Below are 23686 nucleotides of genomic sequence, written 5' to 3'. Positions count from 1 at the left end.
TACTTTCTGTTCAAATTGTGAACCCAAAATTTGCTCTTCGAAAACAATTGTCAGAAAGGTTTGCTCATTGGCATTCTGCCATATACTGACACATCAACGAATAACCAAAGAATAGAAAATTTACGACAGCAAAATATCAAAAACGTGAGCAACTTTTTGGGCTGAAATAGCTGTAGCATTTAGGTTTCTGCCCGGAATGACATCACAGTTTTGCTCACAAATATGGGCATTAAAATAGAAATTAAAAAGGCAGCAAAATAGCCTTTAAAATGCCTGATGAAAATGGAAAATTAGTTAAAATGGGACACAGGTGCATTTTCAAGGATTGTATAAAAAAAATTACATAAATAAAAAGCCAGAACTCGACCACTATCATTGTAAATATCTTTCAGCGTTAGTAGTCAAAGTAGATGTTCGGCATGACACACAATTCAACGCTTGTCCACAAAATCGTGCATCTTTCAGCAAAAGATAACGAACAGCGCCATCTAGTTTCAGATGGTGTTCTTCCCGTCTGCGTAATTTTTATTCCTAGGAGGGTTAGGGGCAATGTCATGAATAATTCATGTTTATCCATGAGAACGGACAATGACATCAACAGCATTGTTGTTAGTTACTCAACTAGTTACAATACATTAAAGCATTTTAAAGAACGGTTGTCGTCGAGCTACCACACAGTAGCCTAGTGGATAGCGAGATGAGCTATGGATACAAAGATCCCTGGTTCGAATGGCACGTCGTCGCTGCTCATTTTCATCAGCTATTTTTCTTCTCCAAATTTATCACCGAGATAATTTTAAATTAAGGGGAAAATAGAACGAGAACCTAAGTCTTGCAATGATTCAAAGGAAAAACTGAATTATTCATGACATTGCCCCTAACCCTCCTAGGAAAAAAAATTACGCTTCCCGTCCCCATTGAATAGCGCCCCCTTTGCCTGAAAATTAGGGGTGGAACCAAGTAAATAAATTCCCATAAACACCGGTGATAAATCTCCATACTTCAAAATTCTTCTAAAAATACTTATAACTCTCACAGGTGCACAGAAAAATGATACTCAACATGTCGACTTTCATTTTCCTTTCAATTTTTGGTGGGTTGACCGATTACTGTTTGGAGAAATTCTCACCCACAGAAGACCACCCCTAAAACGAATGATATTTCCCAAACTGGAAAAGTTGCCATTTTGAAAAGGATTCCTCGATCGACAACATGTCTAACTTTCGGACCCACTTGCAGCCAAAATGCAGCCGAAATGGACCCAATTGCAGCCAAAAAGTTCATAATTAAAAGTTATACCCTCAAAATGTTATATATTAAAGTGTTCTGAGAGCCATAAAATTGGGTAATTGAAGAGATATGGTAATGAACCTCTGGCATGGACTTCGGGTTTCCAATTCTTGACATTTTGGATGCAATTGGACTCGAAAGTGGCGCTATTTTGCCATGTTGTGGAGGGATCGTTTTTTAAGATGGCTACTTTTCCGCTTTGGGAAAAAAAAGGGGTCGTCTTCTTTGGGTGAGAATTTCTCGAAAATTCAAGGGTCAACCTACCAAAAATGAAAAGAAAATGAAAGATGATATATTGATCATCATTTTTCTGTGCAACTTAGGCCTAAATACCTGTGAGAGTTTTGAGTATTTTAAAAAGAATTTTGAAGTATGGGTATTTAGCACTGGTGTGTAATTTGAATGTATAACAATAATTATTCATTATCAATCCCTATTCATGAGATCAGCGGACAGCTTTTTGACATATTTACTTGATTGCACCCGTAGCTCCCCTACCCCTTTCAAATTAGTCTGGCGACTCCCGTGGCTGTATTGCGTAATGCTTCGCCCATGAACAAGAACATTCTGATTCTGATTGTGTTGAGCGGGCTCATAAGAGGATTCTTGGAACCTTTCGCTATTGAAGAATGATCAGTATAGCGCTCTCAATCGACCTCATACTGTACTCCAGTATAATTGCAAAGTAAATTCACACAAAACGAGTCTCACAATCTTCTTTTAACCTTTATTAACGTAATTTGAGATTCATTGTGTGCAGCCTGAAGAAAATGTCACGTCAATAACACTGCAGCAAAATCAAACTCGCATCGAGTGCGACACAATTTCAACACGGGCATGTAAAGGCAACTTTCTGAAAAGTTTTCAGGGCAAAACCTTTCTATTTCTTAGACGTCACAGTAAAAAACGAGAACTTTTTCGCTACACCATTGGATTTTATAGAACAGTAGGCATTCACCTTATCATAAAGATACTGCAGTCAATTGAAGAATGGTTTCTTAATGCCTCTAACAAAGTGCTGACTCCTCAAACTGCAGACCATTATTCAAATGTCGCATTAAATGTCATTCTTTGCAGAGTTCATGAAGACTCTTATTTTATGAAAAATATGATTTTTTTTTATTTCACATTGTTTTATAATGCTGCCTGGTCTATGGGCGCCATGTTGTTGTTTACGTTCATTTGAACGTCCATCCTCGGAGCCAGGACCGTCACCCTCGTACCCCCGTCCTCGGTCCCGCGTCTCTGCAGCCTCCGTGTGGAGTTCCGGGCCCCGATCTGCCGCCGGAAGCAGCAAGGAAATGCCTTCCTGAAGCTGGCCCGGAAGTTGTTGCCCATGAAGGCGTAGACGAACGGGTTCACGCACGAGTTGGAGTAAGCTAAACTGTACGCAATGATGCGTAAGTAGTACACGGCGTTGATGTGGTATGGCACCCCGCCAGGGACGTACCGGTCCCAGCAATTGAAAACGTGCGTGGGCAGCCAGAAGAGGAAGAACAGGAACACGACCACCAGGAGCATGCGCGTTGTGCGCTTCTTCTGCTGGAGGTTCTTGCGGGCGCGGAAGCTGGTGTTGGCCGTGAGTTGCTTGGTCCACATCGCGTGGAGCAGGAGCGAGTAGCAGGCGCAGATGATGACCAGCGGAAGGATGTACGTCGTGACAAAGACGTACGTGTAGTACACGGATTTAGTGGCGTGGGTGTCGAACGTCTCCACGCAGGAGTATTTGTAGTCCACGTAGTACCAGTGACTTCTGACCCCGACAAAGATGGCGGCCGGCGCGGCCATGATGTAAGACACTGGAATAAATGTTACAAATAAAAGTCCAACAATTATTACCATTACGGTCCAGTTCAGATGACAAAAAGAGAAGTTGAAATTAGTACGGCCAGAAATATGTGAAATATGAAAATATTGTACAGCTCTTTACTCCTATCAAGAAAGAGACACAAAAGTTATTTTCACATGCCGTTTTTTTTTATCTAATGAGCAATTTCGCCTTGAACGTACATGTCAGACACTTTAATGAGCAGCTGTTGGAAAAGTCAATGTGATACATTATTGTGTGACATTTAATTACTAGTAGAAAATAAAAAAGTACAGACCAAAACTATATGGTACCATCGCCTTAACGACCTTGTATATCATATGGTAGGACACACGCAGAGGACTTTACGAAATTGCCCTAATTCTAACATGAAGTCACCATGAAGTTTGGTAATTTTATTTTTTTTATTAACCAGAACGGCCTAGATTTTAATTTGTTTGTTTACCAACGAATCATCTCTTTCTTCATGTTACCTTTTACAAAAGAGGGCGCTGTTGGTTGCCTTAAGACCTGAACGTTTCTTCTTCATAGCACTCGTTTTAAAAGCCGTCAATCCCAGTTTTAAAATAATGTCATCTGATTCCGTTTTCATCCTCTTCCTAAAAGGTCGGGCAAAAGGGCGCCCTCTGTCGGCAGATATTACTTACATATCCAGACTCCGAGGTTGAGGACGAGCGACAGTCGTCTGGTTCTGTATCTCATGGATTTGATCGGGTACACGATGGCGAAGTAGCGATCTGCGCTCATAACGGTCAACGTCATGCAGGTAGCGTGGACAGACGCCTAGGAACCAGACAAAAAGGTAATGTTATTCATTTTGTATTAATCTAAGGCCATATCCGAATTCGCGCGCGCGTTTCACAATGCAGTGCGCCACCAAGAGTTTACCACGGAGAGTTCATTTTCCAAGTGCAGTGTGGGACATTTTACGGTCAATAGTTTCGCAGGCGAATGATTCGAGGATCTATTTGCCCTTTACTTTTCTTTTTATCAATATGATGTTTTTTATAAGGCGGCAGAATGCTATGCTCCAATCTATAACATATTAGCTCAAGTTTCTACTGACACTCATTTCAAATGGGCCATGTTTTGTCGACCATAAACTTGAAAAATTGATTCTCCGCGGCAAACTCTTGGTGGCGAACTGCATTGTGAATCGCCCGAATTACTTGGCTACGGCTTGAATTACACTCATGTCTGTGGCAGCGGCTGCAGCCTCTTCTCATAGACTAACACATGCCTCTATGGAAGCCGCTTCAATAGGTGCATGTGGTATTGGCAGCCGTATAGCCAATGAATTCAGAAGAAGCCATACTTTAATGACAGTTCTGGTTCTGTTCTGGTGGTTACTGCGCAAACTCCTCATAAGTAGTTATCTCGCACAGGTCGGAGTGGTTGGCGCAGTGAACTAAATTTTAAAGTGGGCCTTATTAACTATAAAGCTGAGGAGATATAGGTTCTCAATTCCCTCTTTGAAAGCTTTGACATTGGGAGCAGAGCGAATGTTGGGTGGTAGCAGGTTCCATTCCCTTGTAGTTTTTGGGTATAGAGTGAATATTGATAGCACAGTTTGTTGAAATTTGGCGGGACAATGATGTGAGGACCGAAGTTCTGTCTTGTTGTATGATTGTTGTTACTCTGGCTTGACGGCAAGTTTGATGGTGTGATATTGTGGACTTCCTTGTAGATTGTTGTCAGTCGTAGTCGGATTCTGCGGAGTCTAGTTCCAAGCTTCAATTTTGAAGCACCTTTTGGAGATAAGTGGTCCTCAGCATCTCAGAGTCTCAGAATTGGTAACCGATACAAGGCGCCCCCTGAATGGTCAGAATCTCGGGGTCAAGACGCAGTCTTGGTTTGCAGAATTAATAGCTGAATCTGCTCGCAGTAGACCTTAGCTGCTCGCAGTAGACCCTATAGCTGCTCAAACGTCTAGTCCATAGTAGATTAGTCCTTTGCCTCACGTAGTAAGAAATAATGTTCCTAGCGCGCCCACGTGTTTATTAATGTTCTTCGGGCCTGGTCAACATTGACTTGACTAGAATCATAGGATTCTTAAAAACAAAATCAGGGCAAAGTTGAAAAAGAGAGTGCAGCTCTTGACAGATGTACACTTTGTTTGCACAGCTGCGGGAGCGCAAAGTGCAGAGTTCATGTAAACTGCTGAAAGGACCTAGGTTAAGTTGGGCAAGTTTCGATGCTGCTTGGCCAAGTTGGGGCAATTCTCGATGCTGCTTGGTCAAGTATTACAACCCCCTAAAACATTTGTATCTTGTCATTTTCATGAAAATAAAATGTTGATTACTCATTAATAATTTGTGAAACACTGTGACCTGAATTTCGTTGACAAAGTAAGCCTACTTTAAATGTTGTGATGACACCTCTACTCAGGTAGCAGGAAAAACCCTAACCGAAGCTCGTCGGGTGCGTGGAAGAAGTTCATAAGGGCAAAAAATGCGTCAAAAGGTCATATTCTATTTTTTTTTCGGGTTGTCGATAGAGCATGGAAATATCTGTCATTTGATATACTCTCTGTCTCAAGGGGCTACGTCATTCTGACGTAATTAACAGTATGAAAAAGACGGAAGGAGGTTTTTCATTAACTTGTTCCCGGCATAAGGACGTTAGCGTGTAATTCTAATGTAACAAAATACGTTCAAAGTGCGCTAATAAACGTCCCACTGGGTACGCAAAGCCAAGCTTGCCGCTTAAGCGCACGTTTAAGGCAGGGGGAGATCCCGGTAAAAGGTCATTAGCATAAACCTACCTAAACATGTGAATAACTTCAAAATTAAGTACTATATTCAAATAAAAATGAACAACATTACTTTAATTATTAACGAATTTATGAGCTGAAATTTCAGCCTTATGTGATTTTTGATTTAGAAATGGGAGCACGTAACCTTTCAACTTGATTATCTCCAAAAGTGCTTTTTGCGTGCCTGGGCTGAGCGACCTTTTTCCTTGGCGCATGACACGTCGGCTGCTCTGGTCGTGACCAGTTTTCCCAGGAGGAAATTCAGGAACAGATAAAATTTGATGCTGCACGTTACACAGCAGATTTGATAGCCTAGCACGGAACATTACTGTGTAATAGACCCATCCGAGCAAGCTATCAATTGTATCACGGAGGCCTCCTACAATGGCGAGAGCATTGTGCTAGCTATTGTCCAGATAATCCGTCACGGGGCAATTGCTTTGTACAATAGCATGTACAATGGTTTCTCCATTAAAGGGGGCCTCGTACAGCGGTAACTGAATTCGTCTATAGCTGCAAGGACTATGGATTTGTCGAAAAATCGGGTACGTCTGAAATACGGCTTCATGAGTTATAGACGTGGGGTCTATACTCCGTTGTCTTGAATGATTCACAGGTTTCGTAAAAGACCACTGATGGACGAAACAACTCCTTACCAATCCCTTTAATAACCAACCAGGAAGAGCATAAGTTACCTGTTGAACGTACACCATGAATCGGCATATGCCCTCCGTCAGAAACCCGTAGAGAGTAAAGGTCAAGGTGGTGAAGGGCACACAGAACAGCAAGAAGGTGATGTCGGTCAGAGCTAAGTTCACGATGTAGTAGTTGGTGACCGTGGACATCTTCATCTGGAACAGCACCACGTAGACCACGAGGCAGTTGGTGATGACACCGACGCCGATGATGAGGGACCAGAGTACGGGGACGAAGATGGTCTCCGGGCCCGGTTCGCTGGTGTAGTAGTAATCGTACGAGGAAGAAGAGGAGTTGAGCGGGTCGGTGGTGGCTGGCTCCAGGGAAGTCATGCTGGTGGGCTTTAGCTTTGAGACCTGCTGCTAGCGGAAGAAAAAAAAAAGAAGGACTACTTTATGAGAGTTTATCCTGTTTCTAAGAGCCAAACCTAAATCAAAATATTCAGCTAGGTTGTAGTTAAGTTCACAAGTAAAACTGTAAATCCATCAGAAATCAGAAATCAAGACCATCGCAAGTCATATCACAAGGCTATCACAGGTCAAAACTCATGTCTGTCACAAGTCAAAATCACAAGTCCACCACAAGTCAAAACAAGTTCACCTCATGTCAAATCACAAGTCCATTACAAGTCAAAACACGTCCATCACAAGTCAAATTACAAGTCCATCACAAGTCTATCACAAGTCACATCACAAGTCCGTCACAAGTCAAATCACAAGTCCATCACAAGTCAAATCAGAAGTCCGTCACAAGTCAAATCACAAGTCAGATCACAAGTCCATCACAGGTCAAATCACAAGTCACAATGCACAAGTCAATGCACAAGTCAATCACAAGTTAAATCACAAGTCAACCAAAAGTCAAATCACAAGTCAATCACAAGTCAAATCACAGATCCGTCACAATTAAGGTTACATTTTATTTAGTGTAGTGTTGTAGTTAAGTGTAAATCATAAGCCCGTCACGAGTAAAATTACATGCAAGTCGCAAGTCAATCATAAATCCATCACACCATAAAGTGTGGTCACAGCAACGGAAAGACCATCGCCATATTTCATTCCAATACCTTGTTGTGACTTCAGACCAAAATGACATGCGATTGACTTGTGATTGGCTTGAGATGACGTATACGGACTAGGTAAAATCGCCACCCAAGCCTTCGTTACGATTAGACGTGATTTGAGGCTGCGATTTCTTTTCGGTGGAGGGGGGATTGGTGGGGTCATGGCCTTGGGGATTTTCTGGCTGCTCCCGTCTCCTGCGATCAACGAGAGACTGTGACGTCTTGAAATAGGGTTTGAATATATCTTTGCGCATGCGCGTCCAACGACACGAATATGATTTTTTTTTCACTGGAAATATAATGGACACTAACAATTTGTAACTCTCTCTAACCCACAACTTCAACCAGGCTGGAGAAGATAATTATAATCATGATTTTTTTTTCACAAACGAGCTCTATTATTTTGATACTTGAAAGGGATCAATTTATGGCAAATTCTCCAAAGAATCGGCAGATGTGTATATGTACATTTATTACAAACGTATGTGACAAAGCGGGAATAAACAAAGGCAGACATGTAGCGTCAGATCAGTCTCAACCTAACCGACAACTCCATCATCCGGAATGACGCTTTTTCGTGTCTGTCTGCGTGCTATTAACTGTCATCCGGTGATCACTTTCCAAGCGGGCGAACGAGCCTCGAGGCCCGCCGGGTTTGATTGCAATTAGCCCCCGGCACGTCACCGCGCGTGCGTTGCACGCTGACAGTCACACCTTCACAACATTAATGTGTGTCGAAAAGCTAGCGATTCATTTGTCATCGGAGAACTGCCTAAACATCGCTTGCGCGAAGCGAAATTTTGTTTTTGACATTTTCCCCCGTCAAGCTTGAATTCTAGATCCCAAATGGTGATCCCGAACTATTCCAATGTATGTCACTACAACGTGTCTCCAAGAAAAATGTAGCAGTCAAACAACATTTTTTTTCTGAGGAAACTTAATCTTTTTTTGGTAACAAAAAAATGCCATGTGATGATCAGTTTTTTTCTTACACTTGTCAGGATTTTTGTTCCGTGTGATTTGGACCTTTTGCTTAAAAGTTACGGCAAAACTTGTGAAGAGTGTCAAAATCTGTTTGGGCCACTTTTCAGATTATCTGGTATCTAATGAAAGGCATTCACACACCTTCTTGGTATGTGGATGCCTTTCATTAAACCAGATAATCTGAAAAGTGGCCCAGCTTGGAATTCAAGTCCTTTCATTTAATTGGCTGTATCTCTGGGCTGGGGTGTCCAAATGAGATGGGATCAAGACCATTGTGAAGAGTACTGACTGACCGGCTGACTCGTGACTAAGACTGGTTGTTGACTGGTGAAAGATCCGGGCAGTGCTATCATATATGATTACCCCGTAATGCCAATGAATGGGCTAAATCCAGCCCACAGTGTAGACCACATGCATGCAACGACTTCCAGTGTAAAGCCATTCTAAATCAATTGAAGAGAATCCGTCCGCTATGGGACCACTGTTACTGCGCCTGTCTTGTCTTGTTGATAAAGTTCGAGCTTAAAAGATGTTGAAAGGTGCCTGCAGGATGTGACGCCTGGGTGTTGTTTTTCTTCTCTATCTTTCAATTACGGACGTTCTGCCACCAAGCACTTGTCAGTGAAGGCTCGCGAGAATCATTTTAATCAGAAGCTGTGAACGGATCTCACCATTGCAGTCAGAGGAATCATTGATTAGGCCTACAGGTTTTTAACCTTGTTCTTTTGTCGGAACAGTCTCATTTTTTTTCATACCATGTCATTTCGCCCTCAACTTCCCTCAACTAACATTTATCTTCCGGTACCCCCGAAAGTAAAGGACAAGTGAATTCGCTCCTACGAACCAAACGTTCCTTGATGATTGACCTCTAGCCTACATTTATATCAAAGCAAAAAAACTATGAATGTAATACATTATAGTTTATTTGGTTTAATAGATTTCAATGAATTTGGGAGTCAGGTTGGCGTGGCGGTACTTTCCCCGCCTTGTGAACTGGGTTCGAATCCCGCCTGGGCCAAAATGTGTGGATTGGGTTTTCAGTCCCTTTTTATTGAAAATTTCCCATTATTCGCTTTTGATTCGATGCCTGATAACGTCATCATGACGTCACAGTAAAAGGCACACATCGGGATCAGGGTCGATGAATGAAGGAACAAATGGTTTCATTTCACATCATCGTTGACACAAGGAACCAATACCAACTTATTATGCTTCTACGCTTTTATGCGGAGATCGTCTCTTTGCTTTTATCAGTTGACGATTAAAGTCACCCTTAATTTTACGTAGCCTTTGCAATAATTTTCTCCAAAATTGTTTCATTTGCTGGAACTGTCAACCCTTTGGATAATGGTCAGGAGGGACATACAGTTTGACAAACAAACTTAATTGCGGTACCAGAATTCTTCAAAGTGGGTAGCTGCATATGAGATGTTGAACTCAGTGTGTATATTTGGAGGTGTGAAGCAATGGGCCGAGTTTTGCACAACCCATTTCGAGAAGGGGTGTACATTATATACTTCTGAATCGTTTGAGGGTTTGAAACTGCCCCATATTCTTGTCAAGTTTGAAAATCATGTACATCTTGATAACATTTGGTGAGCGTGGTTATTCGCTAAATATTTTGCAACATCAAGTGATATCAGTATTTTCTCTCTGCAGACTCGACTCATCTTGTAGCCTTGTAATTTTTCCTTAATTTCCCTTGTTTTGCCGGGACTCATTTGGTACATAATCCTCAAAATATTCAAATGTACATCAGACACACACACATACGGAATCGTTTTTGTTTGTTTCAATTGAATGAACAATCTTGTGAGCTATACTTTACAAAATGTATGTTTCCAACCGGGCGTTTTGTCACCTGCTATCGTCAGCTTGGTTAGGCCTACATAGTGTTTTCTAGCAATATGATTATGTAAACTTAACATTGGTCGGACAGCAATACGGTCGTACGTCGAGTAGGTTCACTTAAAACCCAGTAGATATTCAAAGTGTGCCAGCTATGAAAAAAAAATGCTGTGTAAGTTGAAATCAATTATAAGGCCAAAAAAAAATAAGTCGGTCTCTGGTCAGCGCGCGCGTCGATTTTAATGATGCGCGTCAACCTTTTTTTTTCCAAAATGTTCCGCGGTAGCTCCAACAGCGCCCTCTATTGCCGCACCTCCTCAACTTCTTTTTACCAAAGAGCACCAAGGAATGGGAAATTGCACCAAGGCAAATGATCGAGGGCACCAAGGCAAATTATGGAGGACACCAATGAGGTCACCCAAAAAAGCAAAATAGTACCCCACCTTGTCTGTACAATCCAAGCTTTAAAAAAAAAAAAAAAGCAGAAAAAAAAAAAAAGCCGCGTCGCCGCATCATTTCCGGAACTTTGGCCTGACCAGAGACCGAGTATTTTTTTTTTTTGGCCTAAACTTTCTTTTTGCCATTAGGCCTACACCCTAGCTTATAACATAAAGTGCACTTTCGGGGAAACATGACCGCGAACCTTCTTAGATGTAAACGTTGCTTCCAATGTGACATATCGCCACTGACCGTTAACATTCCTTCGAGGCTAACGCATTCTTAGGAAGGATTTGAATGGAGCATAAATCATGTGCCCTGCTTTTTCCGAGAACTTAACGAGAACTTAAGTTGTTTGTACAGATGTTTATTTTTCATTATGCGTGTCAACATTTCTGAATCACGCGATAATAAAATGTGTGTAAAAAAGAAGTTATGTAAAAAAATGTGTCCCCTTAATTGGCAATATACCGGTACCACACTGAAACGTTTGTTGTTTTTTCATTAAAATCCAACATCATGAAAATGCCACGTTTATTTTCCAGATTATTATCGCCAGATTATGTCGCATCGAGGAAATGTTTTGTCTCATACATTATATTCTCATACCTGAATGTTTCGTAAACTTCGGATAAACTACAGCTATTGTTGTGTATCAGTTAAGCCCTGCGAATGAGAATGAATTGATGACGTCAACAGACACATTCACGAAGCAGTTTTACAGAAGATGGACACATTTTTAAACTTCGACGAATTTTGGACGTGATTCGGTTTTTTTATGGTTCGCATTTGCATTGGGGCATTTATTATGTACCGGGTTTTAATATGGACATTCAAACCGGTAAATTATTGCACGGTTTTTGAGCAAGACGAGGAAAAACGAGGAAATTATTTTATCGTCAACCCACAACGCAAAAAATAAAACAATACATGTACAATGAAATGGTGAAGGAAAATAATTAAATGTCATTAAAGAAAACGAAGTAGACGAAAAAGTAACAAACTCTGGTCACTAATCGAAATGAATCGAGCAAAGTAAAAACAAATAATTATTGAAATTACAAAAGAATAAATGTATTAAATGAGATATAAATCAATTTAAAAAAAAAATGAAACAACATAAGTAAGAAGATATCGAGGTTAGATAACAAGAATTCCATGTCCAATAAAAAATTACTTTAAAAAACATGTAAGTAACGAAGCATAAAAAAAACGAGTTCCAAATTTAAAAAGGAATTTGTCAGTTACTTGCACTTTTCATATTTACTTTTTTGATCAATAAGGAAAGTGACTCCTTGTTTATCTGATTGATTCACCGAAATGTTGGACCCCCAACCCCACCCCCAGAATTTGGTGGTGGACAAGCCGGGTGCCTTCCCCCGGCCTTAACAGAAATTGAACACACATTCGATTTTTGCGACAATCGTGTTCTTACAATGTTTAGCAACAAAGAATGACAGTGACACAACTTGTGTCACTTAAGTTTCTGTAGTGAATAAAAAAATAAAAAACAACTTCTATAAAAGACTTACCAAAATTGATTCCAAAAGTTTTCTGGGTTTCAAGACAAAAGAGGTGAAAATACGTGGATATCGGTAGGTATGGTTCGCTTCTCAAAGCCGATTGTCGGATCACATTATTCCGCACGGATCCGGCGCACCGAACGCAGCAAAGCCGGCACACGTACGCCAGTGCCACAGATAGATCCAAAATGCTCTCGGTAATAGGCAGGATGTTAGTTGGTCTACATCACCGAATCTCATGGGAAAAACCGCAGAGTGATGTTTAATGATAGCGAAAAATAACTCGGCTTCATGTGGCTCCGTTGGGAAGTCCAGCAACAATCAGTCCGCGATCGAGCGGAGTCTCAAAGCTTCTGGCACCCGGGGAGATGTGAGTCTAGCCCCCAGTCGCGTCTTCGTGTGGTCTCGCCTGGTTGAAAATAATGACAACGTAAGAGTGGAGGGCGGCCAAACATTGACAGCATTTGAAGAAAAATTGCCGCTCTGAGTTCGCTGTCTTTGCCATGGCAACCGAGCTCATGTTCGACTTCTGGTGTATGGTATTGACAACAGGAATGCCCCTCCTGACCCCAACGTTTCTGGGACACATTTGTTTTCTTGTTTTCCCCCTGGTTTAGAGGTGCCTCGCGTTGCCATGCCAACGATACCACAGAGACCATCCGTCATGTTACAGACTGTTTCGGCTTAAATCACGCAGCGCGGCTGAGCTTTACTTGAGTTCCAGCATTAGGTTTCAAATCATTTCCTCAATTTCCCCGAAGTATTCATATGTCTTCTAGTCTTTCTGTCCTTCTTGCCTTCAAAATTAGAAGATTTATGTCGGCTGCAAGATGTAACATCCCCGCGACAATTCACATTTCGAAAAATCTGGAACAAAAATCATAGGATTTCAGCTGTCGCCAGTGCTGTTAGGCCAATCAATAGCTGAAATGATATTTACAGCTTCGCTATGTTTCTTGGGCTATTTTCAGATCGGGGGCGGCCCGGCACCAGCAGAGCCAATTAAACAGCCATCGCATGAAGTGGTCTCGAAATGATTAAGTTCTTAAGAATTGATTTCACATACGCTGGTTCATGATGTCCAAGGACGCATCCCATAATGTCAGATTTCGTGCTTGGTTTTTACACCGTGTAGACTACTCACATTAATACATATGGAAATGTCTTTTACCTTGTCGTTCTCACTTTGACTTTTGATGGAATTTTCGGGAGGTTTAAAATGTAATTGGGTTATTGCACTTCACTGATTAATAACCATAACGCAATTCCTGTAAGGTATATCACTCAAAATAGTTGGGTAAAAGGGTCGGTATGTAGTCCACTGTTGGTTACGTCAAGTATACCAACTGCCTGCACTCTTGGGCAAATTCTTCCCAATAGTTGGTCGATTTTCACCCGAATTAACCAACAAAAAGGCAAATCCATGCCAATGTTCGGCAAACAACATTGCCATTTTTTTTTTAAGATTGATATTAACGCTGTGTAACATAGATACAATATATAAAGTAGGCCCTCTAGCGGTGGGATAAGACACTAGTGTTATTCAGGTCGGCTCTTCCCTGGTAACATCGATTCTAGGTTTCACACAAATTAATAGGCAAGAGGTGGGCGGGAACCAATGAAATTTTATCCAATGGCCGCTGCTCTTAGATGCTTGAAGCCAACCTCGTCCCCATGGCTTACTTTATTGTCAACCTCGTTTCCAATAGTTAGCCCTGAATAGGAAGCTTCCTATGGAAGTATCCTGATTCGATACCGCAATTGGCAAGTAATGGATTTATATCGTGTAGTTGGTGTTGTTGTTTCCAACGTGCATTTCGTGTTTACACGTTCATTTTAATTATTACGTCCACACATTCCCAAAAATAATCATTTCCTTTCCAATTTGCTCATATTAATGTGAAATGTGATAGGCCTACTGCATATTGGCTGGAGACGATTGTAACATTTGAACTTTGCAAAAAAAAAAATCGTGTTTATGTAACTAACGCCGCGACGATTTGATTCTTTTTTTTTTTACCCCAGACACCGCATACAAAAACAAACGACTATTCCTAATTGGCATACGTATCCAAAACAATTGGACATGCAAATGATCCAATACCAGGGTGGGAGAGCAGGTAGTGGTGGGCGCGTACTTCATGCTCGACACCCTGGGAGCGAGGTCGGCTTGAAGCGCACAGACCCAAAGATTGACTGCAAATGAACCGCCCCATCGTCTCACTAAGGCCGAAAAAAAAGTCTCCGGTTTCTGGTATGCGCGCGCGTCGCCGTCGGCAAAATGAAAAAAGTTTTTTTTCAATGAAAGATGATGTCTGAAAACCGCCAAACTCACTGGTCTGACTGGAATCCTGCTGCTGCACAATTTTAACGTGTTTTTAGATTGGGTTATGGTCGAGAATAAGCTTTATGTGGCCTCTCTGGACTCCCATATAATTTGCACTAAGTTTAGTCGGGCACCATTTGCAGTCATCAGCCGACATTTGAAGAAAAAAAATCAGGTAAAAAAAGAAAAAGGCGCGACGCCGCACCACTTTTTGGGCAAGCTCCATACCAGAAACCGGAGACTTTTTTTTTGGCCTAAGACAGCCGAAAAGGTATTACTGTAAATTGTATGAATTTTCCTTCGAGTTGGTCTCGTAAAATTTGTTTCGATTTGGCCTACTTTGATTTGTATTTCATCACTAGCAACACCGAAATTGGCACGGCCGCGTGGATTATTATTGACGTGAAATAAACATGTCTGATATTAATTTATTGGACCGCTGGACTGTCCCGTACGGGAACGTGTCAAATTTCACAACGAAGGTTTGGTAGAATTCCAATCCTGATTACAGTAGCATAAATTCCCCTGCATTTTTGGTCGCAATCCTGCAGGTCATTTATGAAGCGTAGGCTTGAGCTTCGGCGCTGACTCAGGCTTAAGCGTCATTTTGAATGAGGAAACGTGTTCAACGTGAGGCTGGCTGCATGCACTGCTCATAAGAGACCAAGCAAGATGTAACCGAAGTCTCATTATAGTTCGAGTTTTGTGTAAAAGCCGTAGATAAAACCGTACGGGTGATAACAGTTCAATGACCAAAGTTGAACAGCGGTGGTTTGTCCAATTTTGCAATAATCATTTCTCAAACATATTAATCCAATAATAAAAGATCCTACGCTGTCTGTCTGTCTGTCCGATGTCTGTCTGATGTCTGTGTGTCACAGCTCTCATTGTTTTGTACATGAATTTCAATCGTGGACGTTCGGTCAATCGTGGACGTTCGGTCAATCGTGGACCCTTTGTTTGTGCCCTAACCCTTTTGTCCCTAGTCCACGATTGCCGGTGTTTACATACACATACATCCGCATACATTCATGTTTACGTTACAAACCTAGTGTGGGCATTCCTTTGTTGTCGTGTAGTTAAGAAAAACCTGTGAAAATAATCATTTTACTCACACAGTGAAACTCCATTTCAACACAATTATTTTAACTATGATCCCCTTAATTGTTTCTCTTCATTTTGCGACGGATAAACCTAACCCCAAAACGCCTCTAAACTTGTTTTCCAGAGAGGGGGAACTTTGTGCGGACGTGGGCAAGTCCACACAACGTGTCCGAAAACTGGTTGATGTGGACATGTTTTGTTCAGAAGTCCACACAGTGAATGTAATCCTTGTACAAAGAAATCGCACGTAGAAAACTGTGCCAACGGACACATTTTCTAAAACCAACTTTAACCATTTTTCTCTACTTAATTTGACGGGATATATTTGGTACCATAATCTTGTTGAGCAAAATTTCTCGTAAAATTGGTATGTGTATAGTCCGGGTGATTGTACATATTTCCACGTGCCTCTAAGCTCAGTGAAGCACGGAAACGCGCAACAATGGACCGATCCAGTAAGCACCGCCCGATGGTATTCTGACCAATCACAGCCGTGATTTATGTCCGACGTGCGTGCACAAACGTCCGACATGGGTGTACGTACGCGCGTATGATGCGCGCGGCAGGAAAATGCAGTTTGGCATTGGAGAGGGGCACGTGTTAATTTGCCCACGTGCGCAGTGGGCGGGGCTTACTGCTCGGTCCATTATCTTTCTCCAGTTGCCCCCCCCCCCCACACACACACACATACCTTAAGCTATTTGAATGTGCATGGAGTTATTAATGTGTATCACATGCACGCAATGTTTAATAAGCAAACTTATTTTGGCGTGGCTTCCAACTGCAGCATACGTCATTACATTACAAACCACATTAGTACCCGTCCATAACTCTTCCAAGTCGCTTAAACATTTCGCTGTCGTCCGCGCGTGTTTATTTAAATTTTTATCTGGCTTGCTCTTCACAGATTTCTACTTCTCTTCAAAATAAGAAAACACTAGAGCTACTGGTACTTTGGATTATAGGGGGGGAAATTAAAGTGGTGCCGTACTTAATTTGTAAACAATCGTGAAATCTGCATCTCCGAACGCGGGGTTTGTGTCGCTTATATATCTGCATGCACAGCAAATTTAAAGCTGAAATGATATACAACCCCTGGCTGCCCATCTGACATGTAATCATAACATAGGTCCCGATCGGCCATCGTTCAGCGGAGAACTGAGCGCTTGCTACCGAGGTGAAGAGTCGCGATCCCCCCGATGAAGATTAATTCCTTACTCGGTCTTACGCTCCCGTTGGTGGATAATTGATGGGACCACTGGAAAAGCTCCAGTGATTATTTTTGGAGGAAAAAAACCGAAGCCCGAACTGATTTATACTGATATTACACCAAGGGAAACTTGGTTTAATAGGTATACTCAATAATTATTAGACGCATGCAGAGTATCACGGACATTCTACTTGAGCTGGTGTTCCGGTAGCGACCTTATCAAATTTTCCGCCAGTTAATCTTTCGTCAGTAACCCGATTTTGTCGTTGTTTTTATTTGTTTGGTTCGACTGAATTTCGAGTTGTTCAGACTCTGTGTCTGAGTGTACCCATCGATATGAAACATTTAAAGTTCTGGCCCTGTTCATTGGTTTCTTTGTTTACTTATTGAAAACCCATGCAGTTATGTAGGCCCACATAAGTTTGGCGTTCAGGGGCATAGTTGTGGGTGACAGCAAAAAAAAGTTGCCGCTGCTGCCACTGTTGTATGTAAATGATGTTGCTGTCTGTTGTTGTTGCTGCTGCTGCTATGTTGCCATTGGCGCTGATTACGATGCTGCTGCTGTTGCTGCTGCTATCGCTGATAAAGCTGTTACTCGGATGTTTTGGCTTCTGGATGCTGTTGTTGCTGCTGCTGCTGCTGCTGCTGCAAGAACTTAATGTCACTGCTGTTGCAACACTGTTGTTGCAACACTGTTGTTGCAACTACTGCTAATGCTAATACAGTGTACTCCATCATGGAACTGCTCATGCTGCTGTCGTGGCTGTTGCTATCGCCGCTGCAGTTGGCGCAACTTTTTATTGGTGCTGCTGTTGCTGCTGCATTCACTTACACTTAATCTGCTGCTGCAACTTCTGCTCTCTGCTGCTGCTGCAATAACAGCGTTGCTGCACTTACTGCTGCTGAAATTTCTGCAGCTATATCGCTGCTGCTATTATTTTGTTGCTGCAACTGCTAAGTTCGGGTCGCTGAATTCGCAGCCGTTATACACGTACCTGTTATTTGCTACAACTGCGCTGCTGCTATACTGAATTAAGCTACTGCAGCTGCCGCTATACTATACAGTTGATGTTGCTGCAACTAATGCTGCTGAGGTTGCGGCGACTATTGATGATGCTCTATGTCGCTATGTTGCTGCAACTGCTGCTGCTGTCAATATTGTTATCGCTGATGTTGCTGCTACATGTCGCTGCTAGTTCTGCTGCTGCATGTCGCTGCTATAGTTCTGCAGCAAGTGATGCGGTCGCGTCTACACTGCATGCATCACCTCAATGTTGCATGAACCTTTGGGCATGATGCCGCATGTGGCATCGTCTTCAACCAACCTACATCTGAGAAATTACTCATCCTCCTCAACATGACTAAAAATGCCCTGCCCAGCTCATCATTTCATATGGAGCCAGACCCGTAAATCATCTTCCCCTTCGAAGCTAGCTCATTAATCCCGCAGTCACATCGTTCCGTGCTTCACATCATTCATGTCGACATCAGCTGTTTAACCTCTTCACACCAAAAAAAAAAAATGAGTTTCTGGGGGTTGGATTCATGTTGGCCAAAAAGACAGTAAACACTGTCACTCCCGTCTAAACAAACGCGTCTGAGGCGGGGATAACTTAATGGCACGCAAGGAGAAATCGCACCTTTCAACAGCAAGACAATTTGTCACGCGTCTTCAGCCTGCGGGTTCTGAAATTGTTTCCTCCCACGCAGCGCGCATGCGCATACATACCGCAATCGGTTACGCGCATGCGCAGCTATAACCCGAGTAATCTCAGCACGGAGGTAACCGAGCACGCGCCACTCGATTCAGAAGTTGTAGTTGCATTTTTTTTCTGGTGTTTTCCTCACGTACTTGGTAAACTAAATATTACCGACGGCAGACCGAAGGCGAACATGTGGCGCTACGTGCGGCTACCCAGGGGGTGCTCACGATGTGAAAGGCCAAAGGGAAATATTTGGTGTCATCTTTAGTGTGTGATTATTTATGAGGTGAAGAGTTTAACAAAGTAGACTTTAAATCATTATTTAGACGCTGCATAGTACACTAGGGGTCACAGTGTAAGGCTGTATCACGGTTTGAAGTGGTTTAAATTAACAGGACATTGACACCGATACACGAAGACGCTCTTTGGCAAATATTTTTTTCGCCATATCCCGGTAAAGTCATTGACGTAATACGCATGTGTGAAACATCTCACGTGAACAACTAGAGTTCTTTTGGTTGCAGACCAGTAAGTAAACTTCCATAGACCCCAATAAATGCTCCCACTTCAGAAATTCGGGAAAAATACTCACAACTCTTCAAGGTGTTCGAGACACACATGAAATTAAAGCTTATTTCATCATCTTTCATTTTCTTTTCAATTTTTGGGGGGTCAACTAATGACATTTAGGAGAAATTTCCATCCGAAGATGATCACACCTGAAAGTAGTCCTGAAGCCCATCGCCATTTAGAAAAACGATGCCTACAATTCATTGCAAAATAAATCACTTTAAGGGCCCCAATTTCACCCAAATTGAACGGAACTTCAAGCTCACAGTCCTGTGCACGGCTTCCACCCATACTTTTTACAAACCCTCTAGTTCATGGCCCACAGCATGCTCAAATACTGAAGATTTTGAGGGCATGCAAATCGTGATTTGGCCGGCGTAGGCAATTTCGGACCGATTTACTGGTCTGCAACCTTATAGCTTATAATTATTTCACGGCGGTCAGCGTGGTTTCGGTATAGCCTGCATGCCGCGTTGAATCGCTGGTCTGAAAGCCGTGGATGCCAGGTTCGAGTCACGGAGGAAATTTTACATTTTTATTTTTCCCTAAAATTAAATTTTCTTACCGAAATTGTGCTTAATCAAGTAATGATGACCAAAAAAAATATCACCCGTTTCTTCTCATTCATGGCTAGGCTCTGTAGGATTGCTTTAAAAAAAAAGGGAAGTCAAGTTCGATAGCCCTACAATCCCGTAGCCTTGATTCAAGTCGCCTGAAAATGGGTACCCTACACTATTGTGTAAATACAAATTTCGCTTCCATGACGCGGTGTCCCTTTACCAAAACTTTATTGCATGACATTTCAGCATTCCCGCTTGATGGCAGTCAAGCATAGTGTTTTAGACGTTGAATTGACGCCTCTAGTTAATTTAGAACCACCTTTATTTCAGAGAATGTCATCTCACATAGCGTTTCCACAAACTACACACGAGTGTTTTAAATTTCTTGTAGGGAAAACAACTGCCCTCAAAAATTGCAGTGTCTGTCTTTGATTTATATTCCACTGTAACTTTTTGAGCGAAACCGCCATGATTATCGCAATAAATCAACGTCAGTCGTGTATTAATATGGCCTGGATTCTTCGCCGTGATGGGTATCATGGATGTTGTTAAGGGGCGTGCAGATGCCAATCGTGGTCGAATTATTTTTTTGCGGACTGGCAATTTCTTAACCCAATTTTGGAAATGAGTTAATTGTAATGTATAAAGTATAGCTGTAGCGGAAGAAAGTAATGTAGGCCTACAACAAATTTTAAAAAGATGTCATTTTTTTGAACGTCGTACTTGGCTGCTTGGCAATGGCATCATAACATTTTCCCCCCAAATTCTTTTGTCGTTTGTCCCCACTTCTGTCAAATCATTAGCCGTAAAAGTCATAAAAACGCCAATTTTGATATGGTTTTCACACATTGCATGGACTCTTAATCCCAGGGTCGTGGGTTCGAGCCCCACATCGGGCGCACTGAATTTTCTTTTGTCCATAAATTGAAATTCAGTATTATTTTACACTGACTCTGTTCGTGTGTATTACGCGTGTCATAGATACTTATTCGCTCCGTTCACAAGTACCCCCTCACCGGCAAAGAGAAGTACAGCTGGGGGTGACCGACCGATGCCATCTTGCCTGACTGCAATTTTGCCGCGACGCGCGGCCACCACTAGCACTGCGTGTACTACTGAATCCCCTGGTGTACGTGCGTCACACACAAGGAACGGTGCGCGTCAACCAGCGAAATGTCCCGCCCATGGGACGTCGTTGCTAGGTAAAAGGGCGCCCTCTTAGTTAGCGCACGGAGCCCATTGCAGAATATTAGGGCATTTTGTCATAACATTATGTATCAAAAGCCCTTCGATGAGTCATAGAAGTGTTTTGCCATAATTCCTTTTTTTTTTTTTTTAGGTTTGATTGGTCATAGGCATACGCACACTATTTTGGGGGGAAAATGTGTGACGGTTATCATAACGTCACTATAAAATGCAAGTTAGAGAAGGTCCGATCGTCATGAAACTTTCCGGGAGTGACTATGATGCAAAGTAGGAAGTGACGTCACAATGACGTCATTAATTGAGTTTTTCCCTGTGAAATTCTACAGATTTAATGACGTTTTCAAACATCAATTGGCATGATCGGTTCCAATTGTATAACCAACATCATTTTGTATCAAAAATAACTTGATCTGTATGGGAAGCAACTAAGGTCTCTAGAACCCCTTAAATAAAGATGACGAATTTAATCTTAACTCCCTCTCCTCTCCCCCACTTTAATCCACGAACCACATTTAAATGGACCGACATTTCGAGTCCCATGGAGCTATTAAGACAATTAAAAGCGAACTGGGCATGTTTGCTGGATTGTTTTTTTTAAGTACATGTAGTATACATTTACAATGTCAAATCACTGATTGAATTTATCTGTAAATAGCGCAAGCCCAGTAAGCTTAGTCGCTAGAGCACGGGACTCTTAATCCCAGGGTCGTGGGTTCGAGCCCCACATCGGGTGACGATATTGTTTTCCACCCCGGTTTTTTTTCTCTCCTAAGGCATAGGCAAAAATTGTATTATTCTCATTTCTTTGACAAAATAACATCATGAAGGCGATAGAGGGCGACATTATCTGACGTTGGTGAATGCTTCGCGCCCTGCAAACAGGGCGCTAGGAAGGGCAAATGAGCTACACAGAATCTTGTGAAGGAAAGGAGATGGCATTCTGGGTAATTTATCATGACCTATGTATAAAGCATCTGGCTGCAGCTGTAGACCGCGGTTAGCCAATGCGCGCAAATACTATCCGAAAAGTTTGCCATAGAAATGCATTAATGCATCGTGTTAATCTTCTTTTAATTTGTTCTCTTGTCAAAAAGGTATTGCGCCCTCTATTTAGGGGAAAAATGACCATTAATATTGAATAGCGCCACCTATCGTCAGTGCTTAGATAAAAAAAAATGGGCGGCCTTGAGTGACGTCATTTTAGTGCGCAAAATAGAAGTCAACACCGTCCGTACGCTGCTGCTGATCGTGATCGAATTAAATATTGAATTTGAACCAAACTTTGGGATTATTTTCAACATCGATGTGTAGGTAAGAATTTGGAATCTTTCAGGTACCTTCTGAACTAATTCTATGAGAATCATGTGATCCGATCGGAGAATTTATGCAAATTGTACTGACGTTAACGAAAATTTTAGCTGCAGTGCAGTGCTTGGGAACGCATTGAACATTGCATTGTACGTGTACATATGTACATGCCTGTAAATTATGTATACGGTACGCGTACGTACACTACAGTCACAGTCAGTATGCCTGCAGAAGTACAATTCATTTTATGTATCATAAATGTGTAATGCGTACGTTACGTATCAAATTTGTAATGATAATTACAAAGCTCACAGAAACATCCTCCAAAATCTTACTCCTAGAACTATGAGGCTCCGCGTGAGCGGAGCCTCATAGATCAAGAAGCCCGCAAAATTGCCTGCAGCACAAAACACTAATAAAGTACAAAAACGTCCATCAAAATGCAGCCATTTCACACAGAACCGCTGCACAGTTTGCCCCTATACTCCGTACTTTATCTCTTGACATACTCACGTATCTTGTGCGGAACTAACATGGGTGGATTCTGTCGGTTTTTAGGCCAAAATGATGAAAAATATGCCCTTTCCGCACTGAGCCAACCTGACACTTGAAACGTGCACGCATATGATCGAGCGATGATTTTCAGTTCGCTCGGAGCGCGCCGCGGGGGGTACGGTACATGCACTTGTACGCATGCACATACTATCATTTTGCTTGTACCGTACCCCCCGCGGCGCGCTCCGAGCGAACCGAAAATCATCGCTCGATCATATGCGTGCACGTTCCAAGTGTCAGGTTGGCTCAGTGCGAAAGGGGCATATTTTTCATCATTTTGGCCTAAAAACCGACAGAATCCACCCATGTTAGTTCCGCACAAGATACGTGAGTATGTCAAGAGATAAAGTACGGAGTATAGGGGCAAACTGTGCAGCGGTTCTGTGTGAAATGGCTGCATTTTGATGGACGTTTTTGTACTTTATTAGTGTTTTGTGCTGCAGGCAATTTTGCGGGCTTCTTGATCTATGAGGCTCCGCTCACGCGGAGCCTCATAGTTCTAGGAGTACCAAAATCTATGGTTTTTTTTGTAATGAAACATTAATTTATAAGCTTACTCATTGCCGTTGCTTCGCCATATCAAATTCAATTTATATTTGGATTTGGGAAGCTGTAAAATTAACACAACCGCACTAACAACCACAAAATGTGGTGTATTATTACATATTTGCAACACATTTGTAAACCTATACAATGAAAAGTTATGCTTGAAAAGTTGA

At 42.0% G+C, this 23686-nt stretch overlaps 2 protein-coding genes across 5 annotated transcripts in view; one reads left to right on the top strand and one right to left on the bottom strand.

The window, feature by feature from the left end:
* Positions 1 to 1997: 1997 nt before the first annotated feature.
* LOC119719818 (G-protein coupled receptor 54-like) lies at positions 1998 to 12993 on the bottom strand. 2 transcript variants are annotated; one of them, XM_038189311.1, is made up of 4 exons: positions 12435 to 12993; positions 6569 to 6931; positions 3766 to 3901; positions 1998 to 3089 (listed from the first exon to the last, which is right to left on the bottom strand). In XM_038189311.1, the coding sequence occupies exons 2-4, from the start codon at positions 6899 to 6901 to the stop codon at positions 2425 to 2427; spliced, it is 1134 nt and encodes a 377-aa protein (XP_038045239.1). In that variant the 5' UTR covers positions 6902 to 6931; positions 12435 to 12993; the 3' UTR covers positions 1998 to 2424. The 2 variants fall into 2 exon arrangements, with proteins under 2 accessions (XP_038045239.1, XP_038045238.1); XM_038189310.1 differs by having other exon boundaries at positions 6569 to 6928; positions 12435 to 12989.
* A 9315-nt stretch (positions 12994 to 22308) lies between these two features.
* LOC119719272 (E3 ubiquitin-protein ligase HECW1-like) overlaps positions 22309 to 23686 on the top strand; it is a 50224-nt gene continuing 48846 nt past the window's right edge. For 2 of the 3 annotated variants that reach the window (XM_038188658.1, XM_038188656.1), the window contains exon 1: positions 22309 to 22415. The gene's annotated coding sequence lies outside the window, so the exon portion shown is untranslated. The remainder of the gene's footprint in view (positions 22416 to 23686) is intronic. The other variant, XM_038188657.1, reaches the window with a different exon arrangement.

This window comes from Patiria miniata, unplaced genomic scaffold, assembly GCF_015706575.1.
Source record: "Patiria miniata isolate m_02_andy unplaced genomic scaffold, ASM1570657v1 HiC_scaffold_8, whole genome shotgun sequence".
Taxonomy (NCBI): Eukaryota; Metazoa; Echinodermata; class Asteroidea; order Valvatida; family Asterinidae; genus Patiria; species Patiria miniata.
Note: the sequence above shows the minus strand (reverse complement) of the source record. Positions and strands in the feature narration are given on the sequence as shown.

Coding starts and splice junctions, on each gene's coding strand:
- LOC119719818 (XM_038189311.1), bottom strand. CDS start 6,901: ATGACTTCCCTGGAGCCAGCCACCACCGACCCGCTCAACTCCTCTTCT. Junction 3,902..6,568: donor TCATGGTGTACGTTCAACAG/GTAACTTATGCT, acceptor TCTGGTTCCTAG/GCGTCTGTCCACGCTACCTG. Junction 3,090..3,765: donor CAACCTCGGAGTCTGGATAT/GTAAGTAATATC, acceptor CATTTATTCCAG/TGTCTTACATCATGGCCGCG.